Raw genomic sequence first — 23951 nt, forward strand, 5'->3', positions numbered from 1 at the left:
CTTACATAATGCAGTCACTATGACTTCTCCTGTCAACATTTTTAAATGGTCCAAGGTCAATCCCTGGTTCTCACAATTTCTTATCTTGCAGCTGGAGATTCCCCAGTTACACTCCTGTAACAGTTTCTAAAGCTCCCTCTAGAGGGAAACAGTCTCCACTTGTATCAATCCTTTCCAGCACAACCCAAGCAATAAAGATAGTTTCAATTTTCAGTTACTTTTCCTTCTTTTTAAACGCAGAAGAGGACAATGGAAACAGTATATTTCTCTTATTTAGCTAGCTGTCAAATACGTTCTGTTCACAGTCAATGAACTCTCCCAAAACGTCACTCTTTCTGGCAGCCTGTTTCCAGGTTCAGAGCAGTGGTAATTTGATTTTTCACTCTGTCCTGCAGGCTCGCTAGGTCCGAAATTTCCCCCCTCTTCTCCTGCTTCCAAGGGGGGTTTGCTAATTTTAACCGATGGAAATTTAATCCTTTGCCAAAGGCTTTCCAAGGCTTTAGCTTGTAAGGTCTTTGCTTCAATCTATTTACAAAAGAGGAAGGCGGACTTCCTGTTTAAAACCTTCCCGTTTCGGTGCCAAATTAAGATATTTAAAAATCCAATTCTCCGTTCTACTCACGGGTAGTTGTTTAAAATCCAGTTGTCCACAGGAAAAAGTCAGCGCTCTCCGGCAACAGCAATGCGGCTTCACTCCGTGAAAGAAGCAGTCAATTCGAAGCACCGCGCCACTCACCCCACATCGCTCCGGATCCCCAAAACAGGGTTTTCCCGCGAGTAGGGGAGGCGCAAAAGGTGCCAGCCGAATCCCAGGTTCACAAGCTTCTCCCACCTGTGATTTCAATGGGTCTCCGCCTTCGCCGTGGCGGTTCCTCCCGATCGGAGGAGCTCCGCCATTGCCGGAGGTGCCAACCCGGAAGTCTCTGTTTATTTTCCTTTTCAATGGCATGGAGCAGCAAGAAAATTGGATCTAAACATTAACAGCCTACACAGTGCCTCCTTGGAAGCTCACAAACGGGGCATGAGGTTGCTGCACAACCTCTTTCAAAAGAAAACAGTTTAGGTGTTTGAGTTCACAAAACATCTATTTGTCCAGGTTTCTTCTCCTTAGTCTTAGTGGTGTTTTTGACTTATAAAATTCTGTTGTAGCATTACTCCGTCCAGTAAACAATATGAGATGTGCACACATTTATGTCTACTGTAAATTAAATATGAAAGCTGTAACTTTGACATTCCAGGTAAGATTCATTTTCTTTATGTCTAGGACAAAGATGAAACTGAAACTATTAAGCAAGCTCATGAACCTGCAATATTCAACAACAGGGAAGTCCCAAGAAGTACAAGATCAGATGCTTCTGACCAGGAAGAAGAAGAGAGTGAAAATTGTCCAGTATCCATAAGTAAGCAGTATTCATTGCTTTGATAAGCAGCTTCACACAACAGTGTTGTAGCTTTATATCAGCCATTACCAACCCATCACCCTCCAAATGTTTGGGGAAAACTCCCATCTGAGCTGCATGGGACTGATGAGAGTTGTAGTCCCAAACATTTGAAAAGTACCAGGTTGGCAAAATCGCCAGATGTATGTCTTCCAATGCAACATGTCTTCAGGTAAAAAATTTCCTTATTTGACTGGCCTATTCGTGAGTCAAACTGAGACAGTAGCCTCAGGAGGCAGGTAAGGCTGTGTGTTTCGGGAAAATTGGATCTCCGCCTCCCAGGGTCCCCTGCTGTCTGGTATTTCTGCAGGCCAAGGCATGTAGCAGCTTCACATGGGCGGCAGCGTCCTGCTGACGCAAGACTTCTGAGCGCTCTGCACTGCCACCGCTTTGCCTTGCTCTAAGAAAGCTGAAGGGGAGATTTTCCTCCCAGCAGTGCATTTACAGGAGGTGGCTAGAAGACCCATCTGTGCTGTTTTTGCTCCAATGCAGCAGAACCCAAAATATTAAGTTGCAAAACTCCCAACCCCAACACAAAGAAGTGGCATGGTGGTAGTATAGACAGCCTCTCGGCCACCTCACCCAGAATGCATCTCTCTGAAGAAGAATTTCTCTCCCTTGACCCGTTTTGGAGTGTGTCAGGAAAGAGAGCAGAACAGGAGTTACGCACTGTTGTTGCTGTAGGCAGAGGTGGATGGGAGAGAGAAAAGAAGGAAGAGGGGCTGTTGCAGGCCAGAATAAAAGGATTACAAGGAATGATGTCCACAGCAGCCTTTTACTTCTGTATCTCCCTATGGAAAGAAAAGCAAGGTGCTCATCAGTTTTAAAAGCAGCTTGGACTAAATAGAAAGAGCCTCAGGTGGGTTCCCTTTTCTTTTGTGGTCCTCAATGGCATTTGGATGGCTGGCTTGGTTCCTGTGGATGCTTACGTTAGGAGTAAGCCGCACTGAATATAGTAGGATTTATTTCAGAGGAAACACGCATTGGACTGCTGTTAAATGTCCCATCTACAGTGCACAACATGCCTCACATTCTCAGTTTTTCACATCTAAAAGTATTTTCTATTATAATTATCACAGCAGCCTAAATCCAACACAGAGCTAAGCTTGCTTAAGTCCATTGAAATCAGTAGACTTCAGCATGACTGATTTTGTGTTGGTTTAGGTCAGTGTGGTCTCTAGCGGTAAGAGGTGCAGAAAAGATGTCCAGAATCCAAAGACCCACAGAACTGGTTCTGTGCACTAAAGTTATTTTGAAACTAGCCAGACCAGGGGTCCCCAAACTAAGGCTCACAGGCCAGGAAAGCCCTGAAGGACTTGTTTATCCGGCCCGCAGCAACCCCCGCCGCCCACTCTTACCGGTGCTGTGCTGCACGGCTGCCCACTTCTGGGTCGGAGGAGCACTGGAAATAGCTTGTGCGCAAGCGTTATTTCCGGTGCACATCCAGGTCAGAGGAGGCCCGTGCACATGCGCACAAGCTATTTCCAGTGCTCCTCCAACCCAGAAGTGCGCCGGAAATAGCGTATGGGCATGCGCCCTCCGGCCTGCCACATGATCAGCGCTGAAGACACCGGCCCAAGTTTGGAGCGCATGGAGTGCTTTTTATTCAAAAGTGAAATCCTCCAAAATATCACTAGGCATGCCCACATACTGCATTTTGCTATATGTTTCAAAACTTAATTTCACTTAACTTTAGGCTTGTCTAAAGCAGAAACCCAGGCTTTAACTAATTATGGAAGTGGGGAAGATGAAAACGAAGATGAAGAAATAGATGAATTTGAAGAAGGACCTGTGGATGTCCAGACTTCCCTCCAAGCAAACAATGAAACTACAGCTGAAAATGAACAAGAGCAGGTATTGTGATTGACGAAGCACAGTGAATTTCAATGATGTATTTCTTCAAAATACCAATTTGTGGGGTGTTTTGTTTTATAAAGAGCTAAGTTCGGATTGATCAGTTTTCCTTACTTTCAGTATCATCATTCTGATATCCTCAGTGACCTATATTTGCTGAATGTCATTTGGAAAACTTGGCTCATGACATAGTTGTTAAAATCCATTTGAACAGTCTATTGTACAATGGAAAGATTTATTAACCTGCTTAACTGGATAAAAATTCACAAAACTTGTACATTTGTCTAAAGGTGGGAGACTTGGAGATCCAAATCAGCTAAAGATGGGGAAGAAGGTGGTGGCTTTATTAATTAATCAAAGCCGTATATAAAAAATCAAAATAGAATGTGTTGAGGATGTTAATGAATAAATATTTCAGTGTTTACTCAGCAGGATGTAGTGGGAAACAATTTAATGGTATTCCTATTGACTGGGTAATTTAACTTGCCAACACAAGTCATTGCAGAAAACCCTGGAGCTTTATGTGCTTATAAATATTTAAACCCTCACACTTTTACCGTCTTGATCAGCTTAAACATCATTTCCTCACAGGTTTTGCAACCCAAACCGGAGAGTCCAAATGGTTGCCAGATGTTGCCTACTGAGGACAAATCTGGAACTGATAACGGTAAAATGATTTTTAAGAGAAACTGATTTATCTGCAATTTTTGAAGAAAGAAATGTGGGGAATGAGAACATTTCAAACTACTGTAGCCGTGTTCATAACTATACTGTGTTGTAAGATCTATTCCGCCGTTGCCAAGATAGGATGAGCCTGAAGTTCACAGGTGAAGTAATTAAAAGGAATGCTTTTTCTTAAGCTGACTAATAACATTTCACTCAAGTGCTGTTGCAACAGATACAAAACCTGCTTCTGTTCAGAAGTTCTAACTTAATGAATAGTTTGTCCTGATGAAAATAAAGGATAACAGACAGCAAAGGCGATTACATATTCTGGGCAGATGTCTGGAGTCTCAGTGCTTGTAAGATGTAGCATTCCTGCCTTGGGAGAAACTTGAGTAATATTCACATGATCTAAGCTAGGTTCAGCTCCTTTAAAACAACAAGAGGGGTTGAATCACTAAATTGAAAGGGGAGGGAGAAGAGAAGATGCAGTAAAAAGTTGTGTGTGTTTGCTTTTTAGGTGACCAGGATTTACCTGCTGCTGTGCCTCAGTATCTGAATGTATTAGAAGATCAGCAGCCTTCAGCTGCAAGAGGTGCCGAAGATCTTAATGCCAGTGCTGCATTAACATCTGAAGAGCCAGACTCTTCATTAGCAGTCAATGAAACCCAGGCGTTGGACACACTACATGGGGAAACCAAATCTTCATCAGGAACTCCTGAAAGCTCTGTGGTTGGCAGTCCCGATACAGAGTCTCCCGTATTAGTGAATGAATATGTATGTATTACTCGACATCAGGTGCCGTTTTGTCATTTCTTTACAATATAAGCTTATTTAACTTGTGTAACAAAGTGGATCAGAGAGTGCTCAGTCTTTGGAGCTTCACAAAGGTGTGTTGCTTAGTAGGCAAGACGGGATAGTTTAAAAGCTGTAATAGATTTTACAGATGCATTTGTGCATGGCTCTAAATTGCTTTGGAATGCAGTTTTGCCTAAAAAGCATTGTAAAAGCTGAAACCTTTTCCACCCTGCCATTTTATTTTTAGCATCTGTTCTTGCTGCTCAGAACATGGAGGCAAGAAGGAGGGTCCACATAATTCCCGCCCCCCATTCCCATAGGGAAACAGAGGTTAGCTCCATAGTGCCCACCTAAACCTTTTTGCTCAGACCATAGCTGTCAACTTTCCCCTTTTCTTGCGAGGAATCCTATTCGGAATAAGGGAATTTCCCGTTAAAAAAGGGAAACGTTGACAGCTATGGATCAGACCAGTTCCTGCACTCAAAAGAGCAGGATTTCCCACCTTTAAAAAACCAAAAACTATGACCTTGATTGGTGTGGTTTTAAAATTTTCATGGAAATCCAAATTACAAGACAGTTTAAAATATTCTGCCAACAGGAAACTGGCTCTGGAAACGTCAGTCAGAAATCAGATGAAGATGACTTTGTAAAAGTTGAAAACTTGCCCCTTAAACTTGCAGTCTACTCAGAGGTACGTTGCTTTAAATTCATCTTATTGAGAGGTGTACAAAACAAAGATTTTATTTAATGTATCACTCACAGGAAGTGAGCAATGAACAGTAATTTTTGAAAATTAACGCGTTAATCTGTTTCCAGGAAGAGTTAATGAAAAAAATGGTGGCAGAGGCTCAGTCTAACAGTATCACTGAAGAAATACTCTCTGGTGCAGAAAGTCATGGTGAAGAATTAGTAGGAGATCCTCAAATGCTGAAGGAACCTGGTGAGAATCTTCAGCTTCCTTCCACATGCTTGTCTATCCTTGCATGGCTCAACTCCTTTTATTTATCTTAAGCTTGCTAGTCGTAATTCACTCAAGTGCTGTTGCATAAAACTTGATGTGAGTTCAAGTAGTAGGTTCAAGTGGATTCAAGTAGGCTTGGAAAAGGAGGGATCAAGATTCGGCAGTTCACGTGTATGTTCAAACTTGTGACATTTTGACTATTAGTTGAGGCATGGGGAGATATTTATATCCATTATGCTAATTTAGCTTGCTCTGATCCTGTATAGGTGAGAGTTGGACAGCACCCTCTCTGGTCCCTTTCTTCTGTTCTGCAATTTTATTGTGGGGTCCAGAATGCTACAGGTGCTGCCCCACTAATTTCAGCAGGCTAAATGTGGTTAAATAGAGGTCTTCTCAGATGAATGGGAAAGGGTGAGCAGAAGCATATTATAAAGTGCATCTGGGACACTCACTGAATTGGTCATATATCTGTGCTGACTATAGTCTGCAAAGTGCTGAGGGAAGCCCTGACCAAACATTTATTTTTTAAAAATGTATTATTTTATTGTTTCTGAACAATGATCAGTGTTTTCTCTTTTTACAGAGACTACAGGAGCCCAAAGTGCATGAAAATGACATCCAGGGCTCTTTCTTGGCCTATTTCATCTGCAGTTGCATCTAGAAAATTGCTACTAAACTTCATGTGTTCTAATCTGTACAAAAATGTAAATTAGTTTTTCACACATTGCCTTTTAGAATAGGCATGCTAACTCCGCCCCCCGCCCCCCATAAAGTCTAAACAGCTAAAACTGAGTTTTCAGTCTGGCTGCACAGTTCGTTTCTGTCTTGTCTTTTTTAAAAGAAATTTTATTGTGATTTTAGCAATTTTAAAATGTAGTTTTAAATAAAGTTTGACTTGTACGTAGGTGTGGATATGATGCTCTGTGAACAGACAGGTGTTAAAAGGTTTAAGGAGATAAGCGGTATTGAATCATTTCTTTTACTTCATTGCTGCAGTTTATTAAGTGTAAAACTGCCTTTTTTCCACAGGACCAAAGTAGTGGGTTGGATGCAGAAGTGTCATCCTGCATACAGAAATGATCTTCCAGTCATGGAATAACTCTTGAGTTAGAGCAGGGGCCAGGAATCTTCGATCCCAATTCAATTCAGTGTGCCAGTTTAAACTTTTCTGTCCATGCCAAATCCATGATGGGGATGAAAATTACACACACCCTCACCTATCAGATTGATCGAGTGGGGATGGATGTGTGATGAACCCCCTGCCTCAACAAAACCGGATTTTTCGATGGACTTGTCAAGGGTCCAGGACAAAACCAACCCCAAAGCTGTCAATCTTTTTTTCTCTTTACAAAAAAAGGACTTTCGACAACTTTGGGGTTGGTTTTACTTTTTTGAAAGATGGCAACCCTAAAATGCAGTAGGTAGGGCAGTGGGAATTCAACAGGTACAGCCATGCATCTGGATGGAATGGGCGTGTCCATCATCTGAAAGTCCTTTTTTTTGTAAAAAGAAAAACAAGATTGACAACTGTGGGTTTCGTCTAAAAAAGAAAAAAAAAGCTTGACAGCTTTGGGGTTGGTTTTACCATTGTTTGGTCCGATCAGGCAGGACTCTGACGTTCAACGTCCTGTTCTCGCGGTGGGCAAGGCTGCTCTCCCAGCCTATGATTCCCTATAACCGCTATTCAGAGGCATTCTACCTACCTCATTGGAGACTAGTGCATAGCCTTATCATCCATGAATTTGTCTAAACCCCTTTAAAAGCCATCCAGAATCTCGACCATCTCTGCATCTAATGATCGCAAATTCCCAGTTTATTCATTTTGTCTGTCTGGAACCTGACGGCATTCAGCTTCAAAATTCTGTAAAATTGAGATTTGATACTGTAAAGCATGGACCTACATGTTGACTCCAGCTACAATGAGCCTCAGGCAGCATGGCTGATGATCAAGGATTATAAGACTTGTAGTTCAGCGCAGGGTTGCATGTTTCTCAGCCTTATTTTACAGGTACAATGCAGTCTAGGGTCAGCCCTATTTTTAGCTATGCAGATTATATGAACCACCTATGCAGACCAGCTACCGTATTTTTCGCACGATTGGACGCACCGGACCATAGGGCGCACCTAATTTTTTGGGGGGGAAATAAAGGGGGAAAAAATTTCCCTTTATTTCCCCCCCAAAAGCAGGTCAGGGAAACCGAACCAGGTCGAGGAACAGCGGGATAGTGGCGCTGCGCCTCCCTGCTGTCCCCCGAGCTTGTGGGGCTGGCTGATGTCTGCCTGGCGCGAGGGGCGCTCTGCTTCAGGGCGCCCCACCTGCCGGGCGGCAGGCCGCTATCCGCAGCGTGGGGAGCCCTGCGGGGAACTCCTGCAAGGCTCCCCACACTGCGGATGTGTTCCCGAAGCGCCAGGCGCTCTGCTTTCAGGGCGCCCGACGCTCCGGGAAGCAGCCTGCTATCCGCAGCGTGGGGAGCCCTGCGGGGAACTCCTGAAAGGGTCCCCATGCTGCGGATGAGTTCCCGAAGCGCTGGGCGCTCTGCTTTCAGGGCGCCCGACGCTCCGGGAAGCAGGCTGCTATCCACAGCCTAGACACGGCTAGCGGAGCGCTAATCCCGAAGCTTGGGGCTGCGGAGCTCAGCGCGCCCCAAGCTTCTGGGTGCCGGCAAGGTCTAGACGGCTAGCGGAGACCTTGCCGGCACCCAGAAGCTTGGGGCGCGCTGAGCTCCGCACACCCCAAGCTTCGGGATTAATGCAGCGCTCCGCTAGCCGTGGGAGAGCTGGGTCTCCCACGGCTAGCAGATAGCTTCCTGAAGCCTGGAGAGCCAGAGGGGTCGGTGCGCACCGACCCCTCTCACTTTCCAGGCTTCAGCGAAAGCCTGCATTCGCTCCATAGGACGCACACACATTTTCCCTTGCTTTTTAGGAGGGAAAAAGTGCGTCCTATGGTGCGAAAAATACGGTACTTGCTGTTGATCCTGCCAGTTTGCTTTAGGAAAGCAAGTTGTAGATGGGTTTGCCCCTCTTCTGCCATGTATCCTAAAGGATTTTGGGTGGATAAGATATTACTCAAGCAGAATAATGAGTCACTTGGGAATTAAAGGATAGATGGGAGAAACCCTTAGCCAAAAGTCTTAAGAGCAATACTACTATGCCCTGAGGGCCTGTGCAGTGCAAGATATTCATGAAATTAATTACAGTGGGAAGAAGCCTTTCAAGTGGTCAGATAAGAAAAACAGGAGGATTTGGTGGTGGTGGTGTCAGCTTTTTTCCAGTCCAGCGGCCATGTTGCCTCATGGGCTGCATGTTCATGATGGGGAAGACCGGGAGCCCAAAGTGGAGCAGTAGATGTGACTGTTTCAGCCAAACAAAAGTTGAGACGTTTCTATACCTCTCCATCAAAGCAAGACGAATTGTCACAGTTCAAGGACACCTTTCAACTAGGTAAAAGTAGTCATGGAGGGCACATAGAGACAAGTTCATTGCTGCTGTTATTTGAAACCCAGTATGTAGGTTTTTCACTACAGTGGGACCTCGGACGTTGAATGTAATCTGTTCCGGAAGGACTTTCATCTTGTGAAATGTTTGAATTCCGAGGCATGGCTTCTGATTGGCTGACAGCTAGGCTTTTTGCAGATTGGAAGCCGTGTCGGATGTTTGGGTTCCAAGGAATGTTCAAAAACTGGAACACTTCCAGGTTTTCAATGTTCGGGAGCTGAAATGTTCAGGAACGGAGTGGTTCAAGAACCGAGATTCCACTGTATTATTGTGCACGTTAAATATAGGGAAGAATCTCAGCACTGCTAAAGAAGCGTGAATTCTAGCACATACGGCTTTCATCTTGTAAGGCTATGGTGGAAAAGTTCTGTTGGTCGAAATTTACCTTAAGCCGCCATTTGTTCTATACGGAAGCCCTATTTGCCAAACAAAAAAAGGTGCCATTTTAGTGTTAGCCACTCTTAGGAAACAGACTTAACAATTTAGAGTTTGCTTTTTTGCACCAATGCAACGTTAACCCTAGCTTCATCTTCCACTGATAACGCAGTAGCACTTCAGAGGGAGAAAATATCAAGGCAGCGACACGGGAGTATGGGAAAACCTTGTTTTCTAAATAGTGAACTACAGTCACCTTAACAAATACAGTGTGGGCAGGTTAGTTAGTAGGAAAAGCAATAGACTCATGGATGCTACACACCTACCACAGTATTGTACTACATCAGAATGGTGCTGTCAAGCCTAATTCCAGCATTGGGAAGGGCCCCTGTGGGTTCATATATCCCTGAAGATGCCACATCAGCAACCCCTGCTATGGATATTTTTCAAGAGTAGACTTATACCTTAAAGTGTGAGAAATGTGGAGGATCAAAGTCCCCAAAAGAGCTTCCAGCCTTAGGGGATGACTGCTGTCTCTTTAATTAATCCAGTAGGCGTGTTCCCAGTACACTCTCATAATAATATACAATAATATATCACCAGTAATCCAGCATTAATTATACATTTTCCAGGGATTAGCCTACCATATAAGAATATGACGCCAGCTGGGGATAGATTTAGAAAAATGTAAATAGGAACTGATGCTCAGTTGGTGTAGCAAAACCTTTTACGGTATTGGTCTTAAGTATGTAAGCTTGTCAGCCACTAGACCCTTTGTCACCTTCAAAAGCACCTCCTGACAGCTGAGGGACACAGCAAAGGGATGGTATCCACAAAATACCACAAACCACTTTGACGTAAAGAACAATGGGAGCACGGCATAGGCTATGAAATTAAACCTACCAAATGGACTAGAATGTGGTCTAAACCTCACTTTAAATCCATAACAGCGAAAAGAAAAAAACTCACTCTGAAACTCACAGGTGGTTCATAACACCACAGAAACTAGAACTAATATGCCCAGGAACCTCACCAAGATGTTGGAGAGGCTGTACCTGCACAGTTACATACCTCCACATGTGGTGGAAATTCCTTAAAATCCAACCTTTCTGGACAGCAGTCCTACAAGAGATAGTGAAATAACTCAACAGGTATTAGAAGTCACCCCAGAACTGGCCCTGCTGAACATCTTCCAAAATCATAATAGCTCCACTCAAACAGAGCTTATAACCCACATACTCTCAGAAGCCTCATAGCCAGACACTGGAGAGACCTGTCAGGAGTAAACGTGGACCAATGGTATCAAATTCTACGGGAAGCAGCCTTACTAGAAAAGCTAACCAATAAACCGACATGGCGACAAATAGGACGTCTTCACCCCAGTATGGCTCCCCTTTATCACATAACACAGCCCAACAAGACAAGAATCCACCCACAGCATATGAATCAATATGGCTGACCTGACCTAACAATCTCCCCCCATATGTAAACAAACCCCACTGCAGACAGCCACCACACCCTGCCCCCCAATACTTCTTACTGCCAAGGAAATGTAATAAAGAGAAAGAGAACCTACCCAGTTGACGCTTACACGAAGCCCCACACGTACACCATGCAAAAAAAAATAAGTCTCACCATTCCCCCTTCCCCAACCTTATACTGTACTCAGCACTAAGGTCTCACAACAAACATAGCTGATTTGTAAGAAAGACCATACAACCTGAAAAAGACAAGGCATGTACTTTTGTAAATCAATAAAATATAGGGTTGCTTAAAAAAACAAAACTTGCCAATTAATGTGGGTTGCAGAGTTTATTCTACAGTATATCCTTTTCTTTCTGCTTATTCAAATACATACAGACCTAGACAGACATGCTTGCATACAGAGCATTTATAACTACCTTTCTGTCAAGGCCTCCAGGACAGCTTACAATTTCTAAATATCAAATCAAGACGACGATGTAAAACAAACTGGGCTGGGCAGGGGAACAGTTGCACTCAGTTCAATTGGGTAGACCCTGATATTATCTTAGCCTGTGTGCCTGTCTCCCTTCTTGCAGGGCAGTTGATGTCTGACCTGTTTTTTTAGTTATTAGAGCAAATGGCAGAATCTCTTGCTCAACTGACAGCCATTTAGGAGACAGTAAATTTCCTTGGAAGCACAGCTAGTAGCTATCACAAGACTCCATAAAGGCCACTTTCCATCAGCATTTTTTGCTCTCCTAACCCCCTAAGCCATAGCCAAGCACAGCATCTAAGCATCTAATGACTACAACTCAAAGAGAGTCTTACTCTCTTCACTGCAGAGAGAAGGCAACTTTGATGTGCTTTAAAAAACAACAACAAAAAACTAACTTGCTAACTGGACAATTGCCATGTTGGAGGTTTTGTGGACGTAACTCTATTTTTGCTTAGTAGGTTTCCTTGAGAATAAAAAAGGATGCCAACCTTAAGCTTACAAGGCACATTATATATACCCTCTTACAATTCATACAATTTGGATTTACATTTGGATTTTTAAACAAAAATGCAAAAGTAAACATTCCTCGTTTCAAAATAATAGACTCAACCTCGCTTGACTTTTAGATTGTCAGCTAATCCTCCAATGGAAAACAAATCGACTGTTATAATTGACATATCAAATGCCATTCTTAAACAAAAAGCACAGTAGGGTTTATCCTTTTCACCTGCATTACAATCCATTTGCACAAAGAGGTTCGTGCAAGCCATCAACCTGGTCCATGTGCTTACTCAAAGACAGAATGGAACACCTCCTGCCCAACTTTAATGTAGGCATCTCGCTCTTCATCTGTCATAAATGAAACCAGTTCTGGGTTTTCACTCACTTCGCTGTATAAGTGTGGCCGTCCAGCCACAATTACGGTTGGATTTAGAACTCTTGGCTCCTGATCATTTTCTAGATCACTGCCGGTGGTGTTGACTGCAGTTGGTTTGGCCTCTTCCTCGGACTCACTGGTGTCGCTTTCTGACTGCTGAGGTCCGTTTTTGTCAAAACAAGGGGTCTTTCCCGACACAGAGAAAGGGATTGACTCGTGGATGAGTAGAGTCCTAAGTACTTCATTGTTAATGGAAGGTTTCTTGGGAGAGTCAACCATATCCTTAGGCATTTCTAGTGGGGGGGGGGGAGAAACACAGTTAAGGGAGCTCTTCAGCATGTTTAACCTATCATCCAAATTGAGAGCAAAACTTGTTCCAGAAGGCACTAGATCTAATGGGGTCAGCTTACACTCAGGGGGGTGTGCTCAGGGAGAGGCTGCAATGGCTACAGAGAGGAAGAGAAAGAGGTTGTAATAGCCATTTCTAGATTCCACAGGGTAAGGAATCGGGCAGTGCTTTGTTTTTCATTTATTTAATTAGGTCTCCAGTGACAAGTCGAATTGTGCAGACACAGAGCGCCTCTGAAGCAGGTCAGAGCTCTGCTACCCAGAGGTACAGAATCTTGTAGCTGGTGCATGCCTTTGTTGAAACTGTGTGTTGTTCCTGCAAAGGGAAGAAGCCCAAGATATTGGGATCTCTTTTTCTGCAACCCCCCTTGAGTACTGTGAAACATGTAAAAGCAGGGTTTATTATCAGAACAGTTTGTTAGTTAATAAAAGTAACTTAGCGTTGAGTAGGCGCTGTGGGTTAAACCACAGAGCCTAGGACTTGCCGATCAGAAGGTTGGCGGTTCAAATCCCCGCGATGGGGTGAGCTCCCGTTGCTCGGTCCCTGCTCCTGCCAACCTAGCAGTTCGAAAGCAACGTCAAAGTGCAAGTAGATAAATGGGTACCGCTCCGGCGGGAAGGTAAACAGTGTTTCCGTGTGCTGCTCTGGTTCGCCAGAAGCGGCTTAGTCATGCTGGCCACATGACCCGGAAGCTGTATGCCGGCTCCCTCAGCCAATAAAGCGAGATGAGCGCCGCAACCCCAGAGTCGGCCACGACTGGACCTAATGGTCAGGGGTCCCTTTACCTTTTTAAGTCAAGCCTCAGTGAACCATCATTCCTATAAATAAGACCTTAGCTGTGGCAAAACCCGTAGCAACTCAATTACTCTGGAATTGGACTAATATGTATCTATATTCACCGCCCCTGTAATTTATGAGAAGGCGGTCAAGAAAAGAAAGCAAATGCTGGCCAAGTAAATATAGTATTCTGCCAAATATAGTTTTCTGCCAACTTTGCCACAGTTGGCTATGCACCCTAAAGTTTCCTCAGATGAATGATGATCATATTGGGTGTGCCCCTTTCACAATTGAGCAACCATAGCTTGACAGTAATTTATTGGTGTTTTCCAGGAATGGGATGCTTGAAGCAGAGGCATGAAGTGTCTTCACACTTTCCTCTTGCAACAGCAGCAGTTGCAGCCAACTGCAATTGGCACAGGCAGGGTGCTCACCGGCCTTTTCATTGCTGCTGCTTGCCAAGAGAAAGCAGGGCAAAGCACAAGGAGCTCAAATCTGTGTCAGCGCAGCGGAACCAACCCAATCCTCCTTTGCCACAACACACTCGGCACCTTGTCCCTCTCCAAAACTGGCTGTGACACAGCTTGGGAAAGCAGATGAGCAAGACCTATGCTGGACCACCTACTGCTACTGGTTAAGTCAACCTTAACATTTTTAGTTGTGGACCATTTGCAACTTCCTCCTGGGTCTACTGCTTCATTTACAGTGGTACCTCTGGTTACGTACTTAATTCATTCCGGAGGTCCGTTCTTAACCTGAAACTGTTCTTAACCTGAAGCACCACTTTAGCTAATGGGGCCTCCCGCTGCTGCTGCGCTGCCGCCACCACACAAGTTCTGTTCTCATCCTGAAGCAAAGTTCTTAACCCAAGGTACAATTTCTGGGTTAGCGGAGTCTGTAACCTGAAGTGAATGTAACCTGAAACATATGCAACCCGAGGTACCACTGTACATCTATTTTGTTTTAGGATTTATAGTGCGGTGGCCACTGGCTGTAAGCATTAAAAAACAACAATGCAACTAGTTCACAATTCCGATGGCAAACGACTGCTTTGGTGATGTCCACCTTGCCGCAACATTGACTCCTGTTTGCTCACCTAACCAAATGCTGCTTGAGAGGTACTGCTGCTTTAGAGGTTGGGTGTGAAAACTGGTTTGAAGACTGGGGAGCAGAGTCTGGCCAGGGCAAAGTGTCCTTCTCAGTACCGACAACATCTGGGACTTCTTAGCTTAGCAAATGTGGTGTCCTACAGCTTCCCTGTTCCAAAATGCAAGGGAAAGGGGGATCGACTGACAGAGGAACAGCAATAGTTCAGCTACCACCAAAGGGGAAGCGCAAACAGCATGGAAATGGAGCACTTTTTAACAGCAGGTGTGAATAATATTCTTGGAAGATGGACTCACCGACACTAGTAGAAGCCACAGCTGAAGAGGTCCCCTTTGTGGTACTTTGGGTCATCCATACAGGTTGTCCTTTGACTGCCTTGACCATTGCTTTCTTCTTAAGTCCAGACTTTTGGATGTCAATAACAACGTTCTGGACATACATGTTCCTGGCATAACTCCTGGCAGCCCATTTCTTAGGGCAACGAAGCAGCTCAGTTTTTGAACACGGATTCTTATCCAAGCTAAAAATGTGCACATTAGTCTTGTCACTAACATTCTCGTATTGCTTAACAGACATGAATATTTTAAGTGTACGGCTCTGATTCAGACAAAATTATACTTTTCCCACACCGCAATTTAATAGGGTTATGTCACAATTATATTCTAAGTCCCATTGGCTTCGGGGGGGGTCTAAATTGGAACAAGACCCTCCTGTTCTGCCCCCCTGAATATTGTTTTAGCTTATTTATTCAAGGTAGCCAGCAAATTATAAAGGAGCACAATTTATTTACTACTCCTTGTTAAGAACTCTAGTATGGCTTAGTAGCAGTGCTATTTTTCTAGAAAAAGAGGTGCTGGAACTCACCATGAACTCACCTTGTTCTCTTATAATGGCAATAGCACCGACCTGAAAGGTGCCAGAACCAAGTTCCAGTGAGTTCCGGCTGAAAAAAAGCCCTGATTCGTAGCAACCCTGTTTTGCAAGGCTGTTGTGAGGGACAAGCCAGATATAGGTTGAAAGGCCTTTTTCATCTAATAAATGCTTTAATTGTGATGAAAGCTACAAAAGTTCACGTATGAGAATCTCAGAAATGGAGGCCAGAACAGTCTTTTGTGACTCTCTTATATATTCCTAAGTTAAAAGGCTATTGCCCACACAATTGAACAACCTCATCTCAAAACTACACCGTTAGGAATTATTCTTGGGCCTTTCGTAGCTACAATTGCTATACATGCTTAAACGGGGAGCAGACATGCCTAGGATTCCTCTGCTCAGAAAGGTGCTACCCTATTCTAGGGATGGGGCAGAGTTCTACCTTCAACTGGAATCGGGGCTAGCAGCATGTCTTCCTTATTGTGGGGACAGAAGCAATTATGGGCTGGGCACTATTTTCTACTTGGTACCGTGACAACAAGTACTAAACAGTGGCCTAAGGTACAGGAAAGGCAAGGAGTATTGTTATGAGCTTGTGGGTGCCAGACTTCTAATCTCTATAATCCTAGCAAGTGTTAAAATATCATTCAGGATGGCTTCCTCACGAGGTGAATGCCTCCGGATAGGGTGGCATGGGACAGGCAATTAAGAGAGAATAAAGGAAAGGCAGCTCTGTACCAGACAGCAAATGGGTGTCGCCAGGGTGCCAACTTGAATAAAATACTGGGGGTGGGGGCAGGAAATCCCTGCCCCACACCATTTGAATGGCAATGCCCATCAACTTGGAGGGAGGCTCGGCCCCTTCAAATATTTTATGGGTAGGGTGGGGCAAAGGGACCTCTGCCCCTAGGTGTTGGCTCTTATGCGTGGTCTCCTTCTCCAGCTGTTAGACAAAGAGAAGGACAAAAGCAAGAGTTGACTGTCATGTGACCTAGAAGCTAGAATGGGGGAAGCTGCAAGCTGGAAAGGCAGACAAGAAGTCGTGGCTGATTTCAGCTTGAATCCAAGGCTGTGGCCATGGGAGCAACAAGACCCTTGGGGTGTTGATGCTGTGAATCCCTCCATCGTAGGCTCAGGGTGCAAATGTATGTAAATAAACCAGATATCATAAAGACACCACAGTCTCTGCTGTGCCTCATTTCCTAAAGGAAATATGTAGAGAGGTTTCTCATGCCCAGGGCTGATTGTAGGAGCCATTCTGGTTTTCACAACCACACCAGAGTTGGGGTGAAATACACAGATTTCATTCCACTTTGCAGAAGTGGGCTTGGACTGTTCCACCCATCCTAGTCCACACACATATATAATCACCCATATGTGTTGTCACGGAGTCTCGTGACATGATGCTACGAAAGAGCTGCTGCCTATTCCAGTTAGAAAGGCAAGCCCGAGGTACAAAATTAGTTGGGGAAACCTTGACAGTTCTCTACCCCTACCCCAAAATTGTTCAACTCATCAACCTCTACTTTGTGCCAGTATTTCACTTGGAGCTCGATAAGTTTAATGACATGTTACCTTCTTGCTAGTTCCGGTATTTCTGTAGGCTGGGGCTCAAGGAGGTCACATGGCAAAACGATGTCTTCCGTTTCACGGAGCAACTCAAAGATGGGCTCCGTCTGTTGGTTGAATTTGGCCAGCAGAGTTTGGGCATCCCGTCTGGGCAGTGCAGACACATCTTCCTCAACTTCAGTATTGCAGTAGGTGCAACGAAATGTCCCTGACACATAAACAGAGGTGAGGCGATGGGAGGGAGAACCTGTGGCCCCTCCAAATGTTGTTCATTTCTAGCTCTCACCCTCCCCAGTCACGGACCACATTGGCTCAGGTAAATGGAAGTCCAACAACTTCTAGAGGGGCCCACAGGCCCTCAGCAGATTGCTGCAGAAATCTAAAGTCCAGCACATAAACAGCTCAGGCCCACAATACCTCAAGGACCACCTCTACCCAGACCAATGTGAGATGTGCCTGTCACAGCCTCCTCAAGAGGTCCAGAGGGTGGCAACATGAAAATGGGCCTTTTTTGCAGTGACTCCCCATCTGTGGAATGCCCTCCCCAGGGAAGTTCGCCTGGTGCCTTCATTACACACCTTTAGGCAACAGGCAAAAACATTCCTTTTTAACCAGGCCTTTGGCTGATCTGATTTACTTCCTATGCCCTTTTAAAATGTGGTGGTGGTTGTTGGGCAGGGTGCTATTGTTTTTTCTTTTTTCTTTTCTTATTACAGTGGTACCTCAGGTTAAGTACTTAATTCGTTCCGGAGGTCTGTTCTTAACCTGAAACTGTTCTTAACCTGAAGCACCACTTTAGCTAATGGGGCCTCCCGCTGCCGCTGTGCCGCCGGAGCACGATTTCTGTTCTCATCCTGAAGCAAAGTACTTAACCAGAGGTACTATTTCTGGGTTAGCAGAGTCTGCAACCTGAAGTGTATGTAACCTGAAGCGTATGTAACCCGAGGTACCACTGTATATATTTTGTTGTTTTATATCTTGATTTTATTCTGTGAACTGCCCTGAGACCCCTGGTTATAGGGCGGTATATAAATTTAATTAAAAAGATGGGGGGGGAAATAACCCAAATACTACCCTCGCTCTCCAGATCTTCTTTTAAAAGATCTGCAACATGGGGTTGCCAGAAGCTGCCTTATGCCGAGTCAAACCATTGCCCCACCCATAATGGGGGATGGCTCTGTTGGTTAGAACATGGTGCTGACAATGGCAAGGTTGCAGGTTCGAGCCCCCGTAAAGGACAGCGACATATTCCTGCATTGCCTGGACTTGGGCTTGGACTAGATGATCTGCAGGGTCCCTTCCGACTATGATTTGATAAGATCCTATCTCAATATGGCTCTCACTAACTAGCAATGGTTATCCAGGGTTGAAGGCAGAAATCTCTCCTAGACCTCCCTGGAGATGCTGGAAACTGAAATTGGGAACTTCTGCATGGAAAGCAAATGCTCTATAAACACTGAGCTAAGGCCTTTCCCTGCACAATTACAATTCAGGTGCATTTTTATGTTCCGGTGTATTTTCTAAAGGATAAGAGGCAAACGACACAGATGCAGCAGTTTACCTGTGAAAGCATCAAACAATTGATTCACTTCCAGGTCGGTGTACGCATTTGAGCAGGCAGGACACTTGAAGGACGATCGGGTGGTGGAACGCTGCTCGTCTGCCTCAATCTTCCGGCGCATGTGATCCAGCTTGTACTTTGCCACATGCACCAACACCTTGTAGTTAATGTAGTAGTAATTGTGCCTCACGCTCTTCCCGTTGCGGCCTGTCTCCACGCGCATGCGCAGCTTCACAAGTTTATCAGCCTTCAGGGTGTTCAGGACGGTTCGCAGCTGCTTGCGCTCATACCTGAGGAGCAGCAGCAAATCGTCCTCCTTCACACATGCGTAGCGGATCAAAACATCGAGGGCCAGCGCATGTTCGGCTCCGTAGAAGCCACGCACCATGTACTTGGCCAAACGTTTCAGGGCTGTGGGGACTTCAGTAATAACATCTTGGCCTCCCATTGGTACCTACATTATAATCAGGAGCCAAGGCGGAATCAACACAAAGGAAAATAAGATAAAACCTGCTGCAGTCTCTAAAAGTATGCTTATGGAAGAGTTTATACCAATGGCAGCAACATCCATAGTTTAAACCCAAAGCTCCCCATGGGGGAAGGGAAAAGGGACATTAGGACAAGGAGGTGTCCTTCTAGAGGAGATGAAGGATGTTTGGTTTTTTTTAAAAAAAGGTAAAGGACCCCTGAATGATCAAGTCCAGTCAAAGGCAACTATGGGGTTGTGGCGTTCATCTCGCTTTCAGGCCGAGGGAGCCAGCGTTTATCCACAGACAGCTTTCCAGGTCATGTGGTCAGCAGGACTAAACTGCTTGTGGCACAACGGGACACCATTACGGAAACCAGAGCACACAGAAACACCATTTACCTTCCCACAGCAGCGGTACCTAATTATCTACTTGCACTGGCGTGCTTTCCAACTGCTAGATTGGCAGGAGCTGGGACAGAGCAACAGGAACTCACTCTGTCGTGTGTATCTGAACCGTCAACCTTCTGATCAGCAAGCCCAAGAAGCTCAGTGGTTTAGACCACAGCGCCACCTGCTTCCCTCAAGGGTATTTAATCAGGCGTTAGAACCTCATAGAAGAAATGTGGAGATAGAACCCCTCACTTGCATTTTCCCCATGGCCCATAATTCCTCTTAAAAGTTTTGTTTCAGGCATGGATGAGGTACCTGTGTGTCTCCAGAGGTTGAACTACAATTCCCACCATCCCTGACCATTGGGCCATACTGGCTCCGGATGAAGGGTGCTGGAGCCCATCAGCATCATCCTGAAGTGTTGCGGTTCCTGCCTTAGGGATTAAGTTCAACAGGGCACTCAGAGCTCCTTCCGCATTCTTCAGGGGAAAGTCCCATCAAAGGACAACAGAGATGCTACTGAAAAGGTGCACATTCTGACTGCCACATAAATCCTAGGAGAGGGCCTGGTGTCCTAAATCAGGATTCCACTAAATTAAAATTAACCTCAAGGTCTTGCCAGACACTTTAAAATCTATATGGTAGCGAGAGATGTGCAGCAGCAATAACCCTACCTAGGTCCTACGTCAGTAACTTCCCTTCTCATCAAGGAGGACTTCAAGTGCTTTCAAACCCCAAGACAATATGTGATTGCTGTGCTCTGTCTGCCATGACGAAAAACTGAAGGGGCAACGGGAAACTTTGGCACCAGCCATCCTCTATAACTCCTATTCATTCCAAAGGGATGTCTAGTGCGACCTCTGCTAAGTAAGTCTGTGATCGCACAAATATTTCCCTGACCATTGGGCATGCTGGCTGGGGCAGATTGAAGTTCAACAACAACATCTGGGGGACACAAAGAGCCTAGAATAGAAATAGCACTCATTGGGCAATCTGCATGTCAGCTACGTAACTGGTGCAATGTGTACCTGAACAGGGGAGAAGCTGGACCATTTGGGGCAGGCCATAATACCACAACTTGGGGTCACCTGCCAAAGACAAATATTGCAGGAGGATTACGGCAGATCAAAGAAAGTCATTATTCACAGAGCTTACAATTAATTTATGGACTTAACTGTCATGGGATGGGCTGATGGCAACTACTTGATGCCCTGTTAAAAATGGGAGGAGATAAACTAATGGATTAAATTTAATTGATTATTTTTAGGCCCATCAGCAGCTACTACTGACTAACCAAGTGTAGGGCCTTCCCCATCAGTGAGCCTCCAGATGTTGGCTACTACCTCCATTTAGCCATGTTGGCTGGAGCTCTTGAAAGCCAAATCCAAAAAGATTTGAAGGCCATCAGTTTGCCAACCCTGAGTAAGATAGAATCCACATATGCAGAGGCAGCCTAATTCTGAATGCCGTATCCAAACTGGTGACAACAACAGAAGGAGACCTCTTGTGCCCTGCGTGTGTGCTTCTGCAGCAGACATGGGAAAGTCGAGTTCTGCAGATGGCGGCCGTCTCTCTATCTGCCATCAACCAGCACAGCCAATGGTCAAGGATGATGGGATTTGTAGTCACAGGCCCTCCATACTGGAGGCATTGTTTGAAATGCTACCGTTTGAAACAAAACACAAAGCCACACAGACTTTGGGTCCAATCCCTCATCTGACCAGCATGGGGAGCGCATTGAAAAAATCTGCCTTTGCAAGTCACAAACTGTGAGGCAACCATTCTACCTTGCACAAAGCTGGTCCGATGAGGTTGGTTTCAATGCGTTCCTCCCCAAAACTCCTGTTGCTATGGATAGAAACATAAATTATCCATGGCAAGTTGGAAGCGAGTTCAGAGCAGCGAGTTCATAACATTCCCATGATAACAATCTACTTCCACAACTAATAAGTGAAAAACTGGTTTGCCATTAAGACTTGGCACCCAACAAGCAACTAGTACAGCCTCAGGGCAAGACTGAAGAAACAGTTCTTGTATCCTAGCGGCCCCAAATGCTAATTACCTCCCTTTGTGGCAGCAGCAGGAACTTCAAGATTGCCTAGGCCTCAAGATGCTTTTCCAAGGCTCCTCCCAGCCACCTCTCCTATTTCCCTCTCCTTCTGGAGTTCCTTAATCAGCACTCTTAAATTCTAAGCATGTGATAGGAATTCAGAGGAGTGGGGCTGCTTGACAGCTGTTAAGAAATCTCTATTGCAGTCCTGCTCACCTGCAGGTGATGAACACATGATTGCTCAAGAAGCACACACAAGTAGAGCCGGCCAGGTGGAGGCCGAGAGGAGCTGAGAAATCTTGTTCCGCTAGCTTTTGCAACGCGATTAAAGCAATATCGCAAGAGCTTGCTCAACCGGTGCAGACTATAACTTAACAGTTGCCCGGGCTGCTTGACTCAATGTGCATCGTTGCCTTGCCTTTCGCCACTCGGCGATTCCTTTCTAAAGTGGGGAGGGAGGGAATGTGGGCTTTTAAAAGACAGTGTTGAATAATGCCATCCCGAGATCAGCGATGCTCTGCATTTCCATGCGCTACTCTCTTCTCCATCTGGGACCCAGAAGTCTGTCTCGCTGACAAATAAAGGGGTGCCATTTTATGCAGAGACTTCGCCACTTCTGAAGCATGTTCCCTCGTGCATTTTATGCAATGCTTTCTTCACCTTATTGGTCGTCTGCAGACCTTCAAATTCTGGAGACATACCACTTATTCCATATGATAAAAGGAAAAGAAAGCCTGCTAATTATTACATTTTCCATTATTATTTTTTATAGCAAGCAAAAGCAAGATAAAATCAAAACCAGTACCTGTTCATTATAAGATATACACAGAAAAATAGGGTAAATTGTAGCATAAAGACTAGGTGGGGTTTTCCCCTCCAAAAATCATGTTGAAAATTCTGGGTCGTCTTATACATGGGTAGTGCATTGTGGGGACGTGTGGAGCCAGAGATTGTGACTGGTGGCTGTGGCAAGGGCTGGTGTTGAGAAGCTTTTGTTGCGGCATCAAGTGGGCAATTTGCTGCTTTTGTCGGCGAGGAAATAGAGGATAGGTTGATTTTACAACATGGGAGAGTGGCATTGCCAGTCTGGTGGGTGAGCGATTTTTCTGCAATCCCCCCTAAAAAAAAAGCTCAACTCCTCTGGGGAATCCCCCCTCCCCAATTTTCTTAATTTTGAGTCCCCCAAAATAGTCTATGCGATGTTAGATACAGGTGGAAAGAGGTTTATTTGGTTGCAATTTCGGAACATTTCCCCTTGGCTGCAGTTTCTCTGCCCAAGGAAAACACATATACCTGGAATTGCTTTGGAATTGTGTTGCTGTTCATTCATCCTGGACTCTAGATTTTGTTGTGGCACTGAGACATGATGTACAGTGAAACAGGAATATCCTCTGTAGTGTGAATTGAGATCACTTCTAACTGGCCAACCCCCTAACATTTTACAGGGCGGTACAGACTACAAACTTCTATTTACCATTTCTTAATTTCCCATTAGAACTGGTAAAGCTTTTATCTCAATATTAAACTATTTTTGTATCCTTCTTTTTTGGGATAATAGCTTTAGACGCTTCCATGTTCTCCATTTTTTTGGAGTGGGGGGCACTGGATTTGCTTTTCTTTGTACTCTTGTAAAGTAATGCTAAGGACAATCTTGTTGACTTGCTTGTTATCACCGCCAGCAAAATGTACGGTAGCTTCTTTCTTGCAAGTGAAGAGCTGAACTTTCTTTCTCACATTTGTGGATCAGAGCAATTCAAAGTCTTTCACAATGCTGCTACCGAGAAGGCCCTCTGCCTGGTTCCCTGTAACTTCACTTCTCGCAGTGAGGGAACCACCAGAAGGCCTTCAGAGCTGGACCTCAATGTCTGGGCTGAACGATGGGGATGGAGATGCTCCTTTAGGTCTACTGGACCGAGGCCGTTTAGGGCTTTAAAGGTCAGCACCAACACTTTGAATTGTGCTTGGAAATGTACTGGAAGCAAATGTAAGTCTTTAACGACTGTTGTGGTCTATACTACCGAGCCTCTTGGGCTTGCTGATCATAAGGTCGGCGGTTCGAATCCCCGCGACGAAGTGAGCTCCCGTTCCGCTGTCCCAGCTCCTGCCAACCTAGCAGTTTGAAAGCACGCAAGTGCAAGTAGATAAACACAGAGGCGGAGAAAGGTGGGTGTGGTGGGGGCAGTCTGCTCCAGGTGTCATCCTTGAGGGGGAGGTGACAATGTTGTGGGCGGCAGCCCCCCCGGGACACTCCCTGCTGCTAGCACACTGGGCGGCTAGCCCTGCCCCCACGGGCTGCTCCGGGTGCTGGAGCAGCTAGCTCTGCCTCTAGATAAATAGGTACAGCTGCAGCAGGAAGGTAAACGGCACTCTGTTCCGTGCACTCT

General features: G+C 45.1%; 2 protein-coding genes across 17 annotated transcripts in view; one reads left to right on the forward strand and one right to left on the reverse strand.

Annotated features, from left to right (window-relative positions):
- The window catches only part of PCM1 (pericentriolar material 1), a 48945-nt gene extending 42330 nt beyond the window's left edge, over window positions 1-6615 (forward strand). For 15 of the 16 annotated variants that reach the window (XM_053404447.1, XM_053404455.1, XM_053404453.1 and 12 more), the window contains 7 exons: window positions 1265-1400; window positions 3136-3293; window positions 3885-3960; window positions 4477-4733; window positions 5353-5445; window positions 5571-5694; window positions 6299-6615. In XM_053404447.1, coding sequence (XP_053260422.1) covers window positions 1265-1400; window positions 3136-3293; window positions 3885-3960; window positions 4477-4733; window positions 5353-5445; window positions 5571-5694; window positions 6299-6324 — 870 coding nt within the window. In that variant the 3' untranslated portion in view covers window positions 6325-6615. The remainder of the gene's footprint in view (window positions 1-1264; window positions 1401-3135; window positions 3294-3884; window positions 3961-4476; window positions 4734-5352; window positions 5446-5570; window positions 5695-6298) is intronic. The other variant, XM_053404454.1, reaches the window with a different exon arrangement.
- A 4948-nt stretch (window positions 6616-11563) lies between these two features.
- LOC128420981 (general transcription factor IIE subunit 1-like) lies at window positions 11564-19106 on the reverse strand. Its single transcript, XM_053403103.1, has 4 exons — window positions 18659-19106; window positions 17104-17305; window positions 14952-15175; window positions 11564-12715 (listed from the first exon to the last, which is right to left on the reverse strand). The coding sequence occupies exons 1-4, from the start codon at window positions 19104-19106 to the stop codon at window positions 12333-12335; spliced, it is 1257 nt and encodes a 418-aa protein (XP_053259078.1). The 3' UTR covers window positions 11564-12332.
- Between the last annotated feature and the right edge of the window lie 4845 nt (window positions 19107-23951).

Source organism: Podarcis raffonei, chromosome 9, assembly GCF_027172205.1.
Source record: "Podarcis raffonei isolate rPodRaf1 chromosome 9, rPodRaf1.pri, whole genome shotgun sequence".
NCBI lineage: Eukaryota > Metazoa > Chordata > Lepidosauria > Squamata > Lacertidae > Podarcis > Podarcis raffonei.

Excerpts from the sequence above, each read along its gene's own strand:
- LOC128420981 (XM_053403103.1), bottom strand. The coding sequence starts at position 19,106 with ATGGGAGGCCAAGATGTTATTACTGAAGTCCCCACAGCCCTGAAACGT. Across the intron at positions 15,176-17,103 it reads ATACCGGAACTAGCAAGAAG|CTTGGATAAGAATCCGTGTT; the intron begins GTAACATGTCAT and ends GCACATTTTTAG. Across the intron at positions 12,716-14,951 it reads TGTGGCTTCTACTAGTGTCG|AAATGCCTAAGGATATGGTT; the intron begins GTGAGTCCATCT and ends CCCCCCCACTAG.